The sequence below is a fragment of the Corylus avellana genome, chromosome ca7, assembly GCF_901000735.1.
Source record: "Corylus avellana chromosome ca7, CavTom2PMs-1.0".
Classification (NCBI taxonomy): Eukaryota; Viridiplantae; Streptophyta; class Magnoliopsida; order Fagales; family Betulaceae; genus Corylus; species Corylus avellana.
In genome coordinates, this window is record NC_081547.1 from 805,313 (window position 1) to 819,915 (window position 14,603).

Below are 14,603 nucleotides of genomic sequence, written 5' to 3' on the forward strand. Positions count from 1 at the left end.
TCTCCTCCGACAAAACAAATGTTACAGGGTAAAAGAAAATCGCACGCGGCGTGCAAAGCACGACTGTGCAAAATTTTTTTTTTTTGCATTAAAATATTAAAAAATAAAAAATTTTACACGTACCCTATACTAATTGTATTGTGTCGTGTTCTTTGCTTTTAATGGTGAGTCATAAAATGGGTCTGACTGGGAGAAGATGTGGTCCTTGGGAGTGTAAAGGCATTAAAGGTGAATAGCCAATTTGCGATGGGTAGGTGAGGCTCGAGGCTATCAGAAATGGTCAGCATGATAGATTCAGAATGAGTCATTTTATAAGATACAACGAAACAAGCAAAACAGAAAGAGAGAACGAAATGGATTCGAAGACAGTAGTAGCTGATAAGCCTCATGCAGTTTGTATTCCCTCCCCACTTCAAAGCCATATAAAGGCCATGCTAAAATTTTCAAAGCTTCTCCATCGTAAAGGTTTTCACATAACCTTTGTGAACACTGAGTTCAACCACCAACGTTTTCTGAAATCTGGATGTCCCAACTCCTTAGATGGCTTGTCCGACTTCCAATTCAAATCCATTCCAGACGGTCTCCCTCCATCGGATTCCAACGCCACCCAAGACCTCCCTTCTCTTGCCGATTCCATTATGAAAAACTTCTTGGCTCCATTTTCAGAGTTTCTTGTGAAACTCAACACTGCAACTTCCAACAATCCTCCAGTGACTTGCATTATCTCGGATGGTTTCATGCCATTCACTGTCACAGCTGCTCAAGCACTTAATATCCCTATTGTAATGCTCTTCACTATCCCTGCTTGCAGCGTCATGGGTTTGATGCAGATTCGTCCCCTCAGGGACAAAGGCCTCACGCCACTTAAAGGTAAGGTATAACACGCAACACCCTACTGAAATCATGCATTGTGATTAATTGCAAAGTTTCAACCTAAAAAAAGTATTTCTTTTTGCAGATGAGTGCTATCGAATAAATGGGTATCTAGACACAGTGATAGACTGGATTCCAGGTATGAGAGACATCTATCTGAAAGATCTCCCAAGCTATGTTCGAACTACAGATCTAAATGATGTTAGCGTCAAGTTCGCCATTGACACGCTAGAGAGTGCTCCTAAAGCTTCAGGAATCGTTATTCACACATTTGATGCGTTAGAGCAAGAGGTTTTGGATGCTCTCTCTCCCATGTTTCCTCGCGTATATGCCATTGGCCCTCTCCAACTACTTCTCGATCACTTACCCAATGACCCTCTAAAATCAATTGGGTATAGTCTATGGGAAGAAGAAACTGAGTGCCTCCGTTGGCTTAGCACTAAGGCATCCAACTCAGTGGTGTATGTGAACTTTGGCAGCATAGTTGTCATGACACCGCCGCAGTTAACTGAGTTTGGCTGGGGACTTGCAAATAGCAAGCACCCATTTTTGTGGATAATTAGGCCAGATTTAGTTGAGGGTGAATCAGCGATTTTTTCGCCTGAATTCATGGTAGAAACAAAGGAAAGAGGTCTAATCGCAGGCTGGTGTCCTCAAGAGGAAGTGCTAAACCACCCCTCAATTGGAGGGTTCTTAACGCATTGTGGGTGGAATTCAATCATTGAAAGTGTATGCGCAGGAGTGCCTATGCTTTGTTGGCCATTCTCTGGGGATCAACAAATGAACTGCAAGTATACATGCAACGAATGGGGCATTGGCATGGAGATTAATAATGGCGCCAACAGAGAGGAAGTAGCAAAGGTTGTGAGAGAGTTGATGGAGGGAGACATGGGCAAGAAAATGAAGAAAAAGAGCATGGAGTGGAAAAAATTGGCTGAAGAGGCCACTGGTCCACATGGTTCTTCCTCCATCAACTTAAACAAATTGGAGAATGAAGTGCTTTTATCAAAATGCTAGATGAATTTGTAGCAGGTGATAATTTCAAAAAAGTGTTGTGAAAGATGTATGCTGTCATTTTTGTTCAATTTGTTCATCTTAATAAACTCCAAATTGGACCTGTTATTACTATTGCTCCACCATCCTGTGGGCTGATAATCAAATGGAGTATTTCCTATGACTATTAACAATGCTAGATTGCGCCATTAATTATACTTCCAAAGGTTCTACATCCAAGGCTGGTGGTAGAAGAGGGTGGGTGTACTATGTTCCTCTATCAAGTCCAAAATCTTTTCTTGGAATGTGAGAGGACTGAATGAAGTGAATAAACGTACGCATATATGGTTTCCGATCTTCTGGATGGCTCATAGGTAAGGGGGAGGAGCCGACAACGTTGGGGAATCGGAAGGAGGTGAATGAGTCATAGAGAGACCCTACAGAGAGAGTGGGAACTTATTGGTTCAATGATGATAAGGGTATTTGTGGTCTATTAGAATGTCTCCCCAACGACCCTTCCAGCAACATCATCTTGAGTCTATACACCACCTCCTTGGAATTGTTCTGTACTCGTACTATTTCAACTATTCTCTAAATGGCAGAAGTAAATACTACCTTTCAACAATATAAAGTAAGAAACACAAATTCCCATTCAGTAAAAGAACATACCATAGAAGAAACACATGCAAATATCATATTATTTACGATAGGGATGCTCAAGATTTTCTAGAATAAATTCACAGTGGATTTTACTTATTGTGTCACAGTCAATGCGGTGTATTAGGCTTACCATCCACCAACGGCGATTTGACTGCTACCCCTTCGGCTCCCATACTAAAGCTACCCGCCTTTCCTCACGCCAAAGTCTCCCATAGGAAGAACATCCGCCCTGCGCAGCGAGAACATTTGCACCGACCAAGCCCCAATTCCCTTAACTAACATGAGCTTCGTGAGCAGAGACTCATCGTTCCTTTCTAGAATCGAGGAGTCCGATAAAACCCACTCTTGTTGTAACACATAGGTTTCATACTAGGAAGATGATAAATAACTCATATAGAGTGGGTGGTTTATAAACATAGTCATAAGTGTTAAATCCCATGTTGCCTAATTAGTAAGTGAAATTTGGATTTATAATGAATTCTAAGAAAGTTTTAAATTAACTAGTTCTTTTGGAGTAATAGTGCAGATGTGACTATCGCTTTTTCCTTAGCTGGGTTGAGAGCGAGCACACCGTTGGAATCAAATCATACAATTCAAACCTTGAATGAATATGGCCCATTCAAAAGCCTAAGCCCATTCTATACAAATTTCAGACATCCAAGTGGATTTTTATCACTTATAAATTGTAATTAGAAGCTAAATGGTGAAGTATAGCCCATTCTGAAAACCTAAAGCCCAAAAGGCCTTGTTTGGTAATGCGCATGTATAGTGGATTTTTGGTACGGAGATGATTGATGTAATATAAAATAGATAAATTTTTTTTTATAAAAAATGAAAATTTTTTGTTTTGTAGTAGGTTTTTTTTTTTTTTTTTAATAATAATAAAAAATAAGAATGTTAGAAATTAAATTTTTTAAAAAAATTTTGAAATTTTTAAAGTCTTTTTGCCAAACAAGGCCTAAAGTCCGGTCCTAAAAAAAACCCAAACTGATCAAACATTGAAACTAAGTGAGATTGAGAAAAAATTAGGCCCAAACGACTACGGCAAAGGCACATGCTCTTTAAAAATGACAGGCCCAAAGTCCATTAATTGTGGCCGACTCTCTCACCCCTAATTCTACAAATGTTAGTCAAAGTGGGTAGCTGAATAAAAAGCTTTTTTATATATAATTTTTGCCACATGATTAGCGAGAATATTATACAAACTAATTGCTGAGAAAAAGAAAAAACACTAATAAAACGATTTTGAATGAGAACCGATTGAATCACGTTTGAGTGGACATCGTCACATCATTTTCGCTGGAGACAGTGTGAGTAGTTGTTGGATGATCACACCCACTTTCTCTTGTCACGGGCCTAAAAGACCACAGGAATCCTTTGTTTTGTGACGTTGAATTAACGCATGTTTCCTTAAGTAAAAACAAATTACACGTGAATTCAACATGTTGCACATGGTTATCAATCAATCTTTGCTGGCCCCCCATTCCCAACTACCCTAAAATCAAGCATAGCCATCGTCATAGATTTTACTTTTTAGATCTCATAGAAGAATCAAAGCTTTATGCACATGCAATTAACCAACCATAATTAATAGGTATATAATATGTATACCAATTCTTCCTTGTATACCTGCTAGCCTGTTGGAGGGGCATATGGGATCCATACTAGTATAAAACAAATTAGATGTTTTTAAGAGAGCTAGCTTTTTTTTTTTTAAGATGAAAAATGTAGTGATAAATTAGTTGAGTGTAATATTACGCACACTAGCGTAAGTGCACAATGCCTTATATTGGTGTGAACAGTAATAAAAAAAATATCAAAACAGTAACTTTTGATTACTGTTCACACCAACATGAGGTTCTGTACACACTCGTTGTCGTGCGTAATATCACCCCTCTAAATAGTTTGATAGTGTCAAAAAAATGTACATTGGTGTGTAATATCACCGCTCTAAATAGTGTGTTACTATCGGGGAATGTAAGTACTTGCAAAGGATTCTATGGTCTGAGCTCTGAAAAAGAAAAGAAAAGCGAAAGGGAGTCGAAGAGTGAGAGAGTATGCGTGGAATTTGAGAATGGAGCCAACGTCGATGTGTAAAATAATAAAATAATAATAATAAAAAATCACGGCCGGCGTGCTTCACTGTCGAAGCACGCCGGGCGTGCTCTATATCTTTACCCAATGATTTATAGTAATTAGGATGAAACTGAAGAGGTGTGTAGTGTGTTACGTACACGCGAAGTCTGCGGTGAGACAGTGAATGGGCCACTCCATGCCGACAAGGGGAAAGCTTCACAACCAACCTTTCACCTTTGCGATGGGACTCCCTTTGAATAAAAATAAATAAATAAATAAAACCTATAGTGATGGGACTAATAGTTCACCACTGCGGCGGCTCAAAATGTTTTTTAAATGGTCAGAATATATATTTGGACGTAAGTTCGAATTTTAGTAATAAATAATTTATATATATATATATATATATCTATGCCTGATTAATATTAGTCGCTTTAAATTTTCATTGATGCCCTAATATAATTGGTCTCTTAGTTTACCCTTTTTTTGTATTAAACAAAAAAAAAAAAAAAAACCCTTAGTTATGGAATGATAGTACTAAAAGTCTCCACCGGAAACATAAGAATTAGAAAAAGGAGTGGCTTGATCGTCTATATTAGAGTATATTTGAATGACCTTAAAGTTAGAAATTTGATGAAGATTAAATTAGCCTAACTTTATGGATTTAATTATGATTTGATCACCCTAAATTAGGAAATTTAATTAAAATTACATATATGTGTAAGCTTTATAAATATAGCATTATGTATTGTAAACATATCAAACAATAAGAGCATAATAGGCTTTATATGTGGATATAAGTCGTTGACTGAACCACGTAAAATATTTTGTCTATTTTATTATTTTGCGATTTATTTATGTTTCTATTTTATTGTGAATTTTTTTTAGTCTATGATATGCTATAAGAGAGAGAAATCTTAGGTATACTACTATTTTTACATGTTTAATTATGATCCTTCTACATGCGCAAAAAAAAAAAAAAAAAAAATGATCCATCTGTCAATAGTGTGTAGCATTTCTCAAAAATTAAAATAAAAAATAAAAAATAAAAAAAAGCTCAAATAGGTCATTTAGCTCCAAAAGTTTTTAAAAATAAAATACTTTATGAGACTACTCCCTCATCTCATTGCCTTTGTATCAATCCTTAATAATAAAAAATTAAAAAAAAAAATTGCATTCTCGTACTTTATTTATAAGTAATAAACTATATAACAGTTATATAGTTGATATGATGTAACAATAAATCAACATTTTTTTACAAGTACTATTTTAAGAATTAATTTTCACTACTACATATAATTTCAATTGTACGTCAATAGCATAATAATGATAGTATCGTGGAAATGTAGCCTGACCTTGTTTCTCTGTAGCCCCCACAGAAGACTTGATGAAACCCTAGTCCCCACCTCTTACAGCCTGGAAATGGAGCCCGACCTGGGATGAAAACCTACTTCCCATTGGCCCACCGACTGGGGCCCAACCATTGATGAAATTCTAGTTCCACCTCCTACCGGCTCAACTTTTTGGTCCTATTTTAGCCCGCTTTGAAGCAACTATTTGAACAATAATAGAAATTAAATATCTATATACGAGGCATAAATGAAGAAAATTTGCATGCAAAGCCCGACAAAAGAAAAATGCGTGAGTGAGACACATTACAAATTTACAAGTATTGTCCCATTGTAGGTCAGACCAACGGATATGACGAACGGTCCACGGATACACCAGAACTTCTACTTCTACAACATACAAATTTAAACTACTCTTCTTTTTTTTTCTTTTTTTTTTTGACATAAAATTATAAACATGGCAACGACTACTCTTAAAGACTTAAACATATCCCATAATAAGAAATTATAAACATGGCAACGAGTACTCTTAAAAGACTTAAACATATCCCATAATAAGAAATTATAAACATGGCAAAGACTTATGTTATTTAGTTTGTGTTTGTTAAATATATAAGGGTAAAGTTCACGTACCTCCTTTAAATTACTAAAACATTGTTAAAGTCTCTTAAATGTTAGCAAAATGATAAAAATGCTCATATAGATTTCCCAATAAGACAAAAATACTCTTATAAATTCGAAAAAATAAAAAATATATATATATATTTTTTTTGAAGGGAAAATTTAAATTAAAAAACAATTTTCTTTTTTTTATTAAAAAAACAATTTTTTTAAACGGAATTTTTTTTATTTATAAAAAACGATTTTTTTTTTTTGAAAAAAAAATTGTTTTAAAAAACGGATTTTTTTTTTTAAATGAAACTTTTTTATTTTTTTAAACAAGAATTTTTATTTAAAAAAAATATAAAAATCGAATTTTTTAATTATTTTCTTATAAAAACATTTTTTTTAAAAAAAAAATTTGGCCACCCATTGGGAGAGACATTGACAATGTTTTGATAGTTTGTGGGGAACATTGTCACAATTAAAAGTTTGGAAGGACATTGTCAATTGAGTGATAGTTTGAGGGAGTATATGGACTTTCCCCTATTTTTTTCTTATATAGTAATGTGAATTGATATGGAAAAAAAGTAAAAATGTTGGGTTGGAGAATATGATGTGTATATGAATTGCCTATCCCTAAGGATTTGACATTTTTCCAGTCACCCTATTTGGCCGTTTGGGGTTTGCTCCATAAAAATGTTCAACTTTTCAATCATAGTTTAAGCACATGCAGCTAATTATCCAATTTGTCATAGGTACTAGGTCGGTGACTCTTGCTAAATATATTGTGTGCAAGTTCTGTCAATATTATATAGTTTTTTCCTTTTGTTTTATTATGGGTCTCTCAATATTTGGATAGGTATGTCTTTCACATACATATGCTGCTCAAATTAATCCCAATTCGTGCGAAGAGGAGTAGCCAAGAAGGGGGAGACTGGGGAGAAGATTAGGTGTTCGGGGAGTGTAGGGATTTACTAGAAGTGGTTGAGATGGCCGCCGTAATAATTTGTACATGTGGTCATCACTACAGTCTACAATGATACGGAAGGTGACATGATGATGCAGCTCAATTATAGACAAAACTTATTCATAGGGCTAACAAGAGAGGGGCCCACTTAAGGACTGTGGGCATTATTATTTTCCACAAACGACTTTCAATATCTCAATTCATGATTCACCCAAAAGCTCAGAAAAAAATAGTAATAATAATAAATTCTTATTCATCACCACTGACGTTCCACCTGGATCGAGATTTACTACAATTGGCTGTCAGAATTTGAAAGGGATCGGCAGGTCGTTCCACCTGGATCGAGATTTACCATAATTGGCTGTCAGACTTTGAAAGGGATCGGCAGGTCAACCTGCCGAACCGGATCAAGTCCAACAACCTGCTCTGTTTACTTGAATTTCTATAAAATTCTGACAGCCTATACATATTGTTATTAGATGAGAAGGGGAATACTTGAATTTGGATGTGGTGGGAGTGGAGGGGAACTGATTGGGGAGAAAATGGGGTCGTTGGGAGTCAAAGGCTGCCATTAAAGGTAAGCATCAAGACAAAGATGCAGTTTCAGTTGCAACCCCCTTTCAAAGCCCCTGCCCCCACACATAATTTTACAGCTCAAGTAGTGGGTGGTCCTTGATTGATCTACTTCCTTTCTCAGAGACATTTCAACAAACAAGCACAGCCGCTCAGGGACGAATCCGAGGACTGTCGTCACTCCACGGATTTTGCGTAGAAAGGTGGCAATGAGTTTCAGGGACGAATCCGAGGACCTCAAGAAGCCTCTCCTGCATTCAGGGAGCTGGTATAAAATGGGCTCAAGGCAGTCCAGCATCGTGGACTCGAGGCAGTCCAGCCCCATAGGCTCGAGGGAGTCCAGCACCACAGGCTCGAGGCAGTCCAGCATCACGAGCCCCACGGCCCAGGTCGCTCGCGATGGCTACATCTCCGTCATGCTCAGCGTCCTCATCGTCGCCATGGGCCCCATTCAATTCGGCTTCACCGTAACACCACCGTTTCCTATTAATCTCAATCACCATTTCCATTCACAAAAACCATTTTGCTCACTCAAATTTCTTTTTGTTTCTTTGATTTTTCAAATTTACAGTGTGGGTATACGTCCCCTACGCAAGCTGACATGATCGAGGACTTGGACCTTTCACTCTCAGAGGTCTGAATTTTGATTCTGATTGTTGTACTATATTTGTTTTCTCAATCTTTAATATTGTACGTGTTTATATATATATAATTTTGTACTTCTTATTAACGCTACTTGTCTGGAAGACAGTTCTCTCTATTTGGGTCCATAGTAAACGTCGGTGCAATGGTTGGGGCAATTTCAAGTGGCCACATTGCGGATTACTTCGGGCGCAAAGGGGTATAATGGGTTTCAGTCAATTTTTCTTCTCTTGGGTTCACCTTGCACTTTATGGAGGAAAAAAATAAATAAATAAATCAGCATCTGATTATTTGCAACATTTCTTTTGAGGAAAATTGCAAAATTAGTCTACGTATTTTACCTGATTTACAATTAGCTCTATGTGGCATCAAAATGAACTCAGAGATTTCTGAGGTGTGCTGAAAAAATAATTTACTCCCTATAATCATAATTTGTCAACTAACTTAATAGATTCTGTTAATATATAACACTGACTGAAATAAAACATGTGTTATAATTTTATCGATTTTGACTTGTCACACTATTGGAATATACTAATTTAATAGATGAAATTTGATACTAAATAGAACTGATTGTAAATCAAGTAAATCACGATGACTGGTTTTGCAGTCTTCTCTTCGTTTTGGGTGATTGGAGAATGTTCCAACTATGAATACCTAATTAATGTTGCTTTGTTTTGTTGAATTGCAGTCACTTGTGGTCGCTGGAATTCCTAATATAATTGGATGGCTCGCAATATCGTTTGCTAGTGTGAGTGGGCACCAGATAATTTGATGCTCTTCTATGTAATTGCATTATTTGTAAATTTTAGTTTATGATGCTCTTGTAGGACACCACATTTTTATACATGGGAAGGTTGTTGGAAGGATTTGGCGTTGGTATAATATCTTACACGGTAACATTGAAGCACCTCATTTCTTTTATGTCAATCAGGCATCAAATGGCTTTAATTTGTATATGATTTTTAAGTTTAGGTACCGATATATATAGCTGAGATTTCGCCTCAAAACATGAGGGGAAGCCTCGGGTCTGTTAACCAGGTTCGTTGTCTAGTCTTTCTTCTTAATTAATTCGGAAATCAACTAATGAATTTGGATCAAAAGTTGGAAAGATTCTTCCTGTAACTTTTTTTTCTTTCATCAATTAGGAAAAAAAAGAAAAACTGTCATCCTTAGCACTTTTGTTACTAGCATCCTTATTTATTTAATGATATAACAAAGTAAATCAATTTGGTTTTTGTATAGCTCTCAGTGACAATTGGAGTATTGTTTGCTTATCTTCTGGGGATGTTTGTCAGCTGGAGAGTGCTTGCAATTATAGGTAAATTGTTGGCATTTCCACAATCAACTGTTATTTGGCCAACAAGATTATTAAGCTCCCCAACTTTAATCGCTCTTACAATCACCTTCCTAATATTAAAAAAAATAATAAATTTAGTGTATTCAATTTTTAAATGTTTGCAATATCACCATTCTCGTTAGGATTTGGGTTAAATCAAACAGTAAATGGGTGAAATAACTTCTATACTCTTGTAAAATTTATAAAATTACAAAATTACCTTTATATATATATATATATTTGAAAATTTTCGAGGCTTCTTTTGTTAAATCCTAATGGACAAGTGATATTATTACAAACTTTTTACCGTTAAATACACTAAATTAAGAGTTTTGAACTTTAAATTGGTGATCGCAAAAAGGATGAAAATTTAAGGAGGATAAATTGAAGTTTTCCCAAATTATTTTATAACCCTTGAATACTTGAACAAACTTGAAAGATGTAGTTTCAAGATTGAGTGCACTTAAAGTAGTTCACTCAAAATGGACTACGTAGATCAACTGAGGGATCATCTACACATTATTGCAGGAATTTTGCCATGTGCTGTATTGATACCTGGCTTGCTTTTCATACCAGAATCTCCTCGATGGCTGGTAAGAAATTCGCATATCATATATATATATATCGTATTGTATTGATTGGATTTTGATTTTCTCTTTTCTTTTATTTCTTTGGGGGTGGGGGGTGTTAGGCCAAAATGGAGAGGACAGAAGATTTTGAATCCTCATTGCAAGTGTTAAGGGGTTTCGGTACAGACATTTCAATTGAAGCGAATGAAATCAAGGTATTGAATGTTCTACCAGTCAATTTCTTGCACTTCAATCAAATTCATATCATCCAGAAACTTATAGTGAACCAAGTTGTGCACTTTTTTTTTCTTCTTCTTCTTCTTTTTAAAGAAAATAATAGGGAAAAATTCACATTTAGCCCTTAAGTTTTTATCCAATTTGAATTTAGTCATTAAGTTTTCAATTTCAATAATAAATTTCTTAGGTTTTGTTCATGTTTTAAATTAAGATTAGGATGATGAAGAAGATTGTTTTTGTTTATGTAGTTACGTCCTTTCTTTTTCTTTTCTTCTTTTTTTTTTTTTTAATTTTTTTTTTTTTTTTTTTTTTGTGGATGACTTAACACTTAATGATATAACATTGATAGTATGTGCTGATATGGATGCTTACGTGTCAACTGAAACACCCGTGACATATGACACCATTAATTTGGACGAAGAAGTGCCAAATGACCTATTTAATATTGGACAGAGTTTTCAACTCAGTCTATAAAAATGACATGTGTCATTTGAACATATGAGATGCACATGTTTTTTAATAGTATGTACAAAGTTGAAATAAATAATATTAAAAACTCAAGTACATCTCACATGTTATTAAAAAAATAAACACATGTCATTTTTATAGGGGTTAAATACTAAATACCCCCTAGGGTTTCATTGCTTTATTTTTTTCCCTCTTAGGGTTTGATTTTTATCACAGGAGGTCTCTGTGGTTTTGATAATAGACCAAACTAGTCATTCTGTCAGTTGACCGTTAGTTGACTTAACGAAAATCCATGTGGACCAATCAAATGTTGACACGTGGCACTTACTTAAATTTTTTTTATTATTATTTTTTAATTTTTTTAAAAAAAAATTTTTTTTTTTAAATAAAAAATAAAAAAAATTGGGGGTGGCCGAGGGTACTAGGGGTGGCCGAGCCACCCCCATGGAGCCTAGGGGGTGGCCGAAACCATCCCCAGTACCCAATCAATACAATACGATATTTTTTTAAAATTAAAAAAATAATAATAATAATTAAGTAAGTGCCACGTGTCAATATTTGATTGGTATACGTGAATTTCTGTTAAGTCAAATAACGGTCAACTGACAGAAGGACTAGTTTGGTCTATTATCAAAACCACAAGAACCTCCTGTGATAAAAATCAAACCCTAGGGAGGAAAAAATAAAACAATGAAACCCCAGGAAAGTATTTAGTATTTAACCCTTTTTATAGACCCGGAGGAAAACTTTGTTGTTTAATATTTGGGCAAAACCTAAGGACCATATTATTGAAATTAGAAACCCATGGAGAATATGATTTTTTTCTCAGCCAAAAATATAAAAAAAAAAGGTCTGCACCAAAAAGTTCTGGATTATAAGTTGCACTACATTATTTGACTGTTTTCTTAACATTAACGCCATTTTATTATTGACGTAATTTTGACAGACTTCGGTAGCATTAGCAAGCAAAAAAAGTACAATAACATTTTCAGATCTCCGGAGAAAGAGATATTGGTTTCCTTTAACGGTACAATGGTTTTGAAATTTCAGATTTTCTATATCCTGTGAATTTTTGTCTCCTTCTGATAGCTAGGTTGCTACCATATGGTTGCAGATAGGGATTGGATTACTTATTCTCCGGCAATTCACCGGTATCAATGGTGTTTTATTCTATTCAAGTAACATCTTTGAGAGTGCAGGTTAGACCAACATCGATCTCTTTGGGCTTTCAACTATTTTCTATATTAGTAGATCAATGGTAGAAATCAAATCATAATCATGCCTACAATATTTGATTAATTAGTTCCCCATGAATATGAGCAGGGGTATCATCAAGTAACCTTGCAACTTTTATACTTGGTGTTATTCAGGTAAAAGTTGCCCTGATACATACAATGTTGTGCTGCTTAATTCACGTAGATATCACAACATCTTATCAGTGTTATTTTCAACAGGTTATTGCTACAGGAGTCTCTACTTGGTTGGCAGACAGAGCTGGGCGCAGGCTGCTTCTTATTGTGCGTCGATAGAACCCCCTTTTTTTCTTTTTCTTTTTTTGTCTTAAAATGTTTATTTGTGGACATACATATTGAAGAAAATCTGAAATCACTCGTGTAGATATCATCGTCTGGAATGACTCTTAGCCTCATCCTTGTTGCAGTTGCTTTTTATCTAGAGGTAGGTAATATTTTATTTAATTAGTATAATAAATGTAAAATCTTCTCATTTGATCGAGTCTTAATTAATGCTTTCACTTCCATCTTGTTCTCATTCACCTTTACCAGGGCGTTGTATCAGAGGATTCTAGTATATATACCATGTTTGGTATACTGTCAGTCGTGGGGCTTGTGGTATGCTTTCTCGTATACATTTGTTGTGTGTATGTTTTATTTGATTTTTTAAGTCCTGACCAATTTTCCATACAGTTGCTAGTGATTACATTCTCCATGGGAATTGGATCTCTTCCTTGGGTTATAATGTCAGAGGTATATATATGCAATATTACCTGTATTCTTTCTTTCCCTCGATGTCTGGGAATTGGATCTCTTCTTTGGGTTATAATGAGTTTTTTTTTTTTGCACACAAAATTGGACATTTTCAGATACTTCCGGCGAATATTAAGGTCCTTGCTGGCAGCATAGCAACAATGGCAAATTGGCTGACAACCTGGGTGGTCACATTGACTGCAAACTTACTCTTGAGTTGGAGCAGCGGAGGTATATATACATCTACTTCTGTGCGTGTGTTTTCCGGCATGCATATATCTGTCATGGTGACTCTTAACTCATATAGTTCCGTCATTTTTGCAATAGGTACCTTCACAATTTACGCCACAGTCTCTGCTTTTACTCTTGTCTTCGTGGCACTTTGGGTTCCTGAAACAAAAGGCAAAACTCTGGAAGAGATGCAGCGGTCAAGCATGTATTTATCTGGGCACAGTATCTGAAGTCAATATCATGCAGGAGGAAGCAATGGCACAAATCGGGTCCATAATTACTCTATAGCCATTAGCCTGCCTCTCAATTTTGTATAGGGTGTGTTTGTGGTCTTTCCACCGCAATTTATTAAATTATGTTGAGAGAGTCCATAAATGATCGTTGCCCTAAGGTTTACTCCGAGTGTATTTATTATTTAAGCATGCATTGTATTCCAATGCAGACTTTGATAGAGTGAAATTTTGAAAGAGTTTTTTTTTTTTTTTTTCTTTCTCTTTTAACTTCTTTCTTTTTTGGGAGGTGATGGGTTGGGGAGGTGATTTGGGGCAAAAACTCGTAATAGGATAGCGCGACGAAGCGCGTGTAGATTGAGTTGCTGGTAGAGGATGCTTTTTGCGAGAGCTAAGAATGGTGGGCATTGAGACTCGAAAGCCGGAGGCCGATATGAGTCTGTTAGGGCGGTGAGGAGTGGATCGGAGCTGCGTAAATGGATAAGTGCAGCGTCAATTTCGCCTTCAAATGTTAGTGGCTTCACAGCTATGGGGAAAATGATAGCGGGCTAAGATGGGTTTGCTTTGCTGGGTTTAGAGGAGGAGTCTGCATTGAAGACCTCTGGCTTCAGGAGTTTTCGGATTTTCCGGGGAGGGAATGGGATTTTGGAGGAGGATGAGGGATTTTGGATCTGGGTTTTCTTTGGCTTAACCATTGTGCAGAGCTGGTTGTTAATTAGGGTAGAGTAACCAGAAATTGGGAAATGTTTATAGGGGTGGATGATCATGACCACAAAACCTTACTATATATATATATCTCACGGTCACC

General features: G+C 35.9%; 2 protein-coding genes across 4 annotated transcripts; both read left to right on the plus strand.

The window, feature by feature from the left end:
* The first annotated feature begins 299 nt into the window (after positions 1-299).
* On the plus strand, positions 300-2,047 carry LOC132188862 (7-deoxyloganetin glucosyltransferase-like). Its single transcript, XM_059603424.1, has 2 exons — positions 300-870; positions 959-2,047. Exons 1-2 carry the CDS (start codon positions 300-302, stop codon positions 1,888-1,890), a joined length of 1,503 nt encoding a protein of 500 aa, XP_059459407.1. The 3' UTR covers positions 1,891-2,047.
* Positions 2,048-7,743: 5,696 nt separating this feature from the next.
* LOC132188864 (sugar transporter ERD6-like 4) lies at positions 7,744-14,044 on the plus strand. Of its 3 annotated transcripts, XM_059603427.1 has the most exons (18): positions 7,744-8,561; positions 8,666-8,728; positions 8,846-8,935; positions 9,428-9,487; positions 9,567-9,632; positions 9,712-9,777; positions 9,982-10,057; positions 10,604-10,668; positions 10,767-10,859; positions 12,296-12,376; positions 12,464-12,548; positions 12,673-12,719; positions 12,804-12,866; positions 12,967-13,026; positions 13,134-13,199; positions 13,275-13,334; positions 13,451-13,565; positions 13,662-14,044. In XM_059603427.1, the coding sequence occupies exons 1-18, from the start codon at positions 8,304-8,306 to the stop codon at positions 13,793-13,795; spliced, it is 1,548 nt and encodes a 515-aa protein (XP_059459410.1). In that variant the 5' UTR covers positions 7,744-8,303; the 3' UTR covers positions 13,796-14,044. The 3 variants fall into 3 exon arrangements, with proteins under 3 accessions (XP_059459410.1, XP_059459411.1, XP_059459412.1); XM_059603428.1 differs by lacking the exon at positions 9,712-9,777; XM_059603429.1 differs by lacking the exon at positions 8,846-8,935.
* The last annotated feature ends 559 nt before the right edge of the window (positions 14,045-14,603 follow it).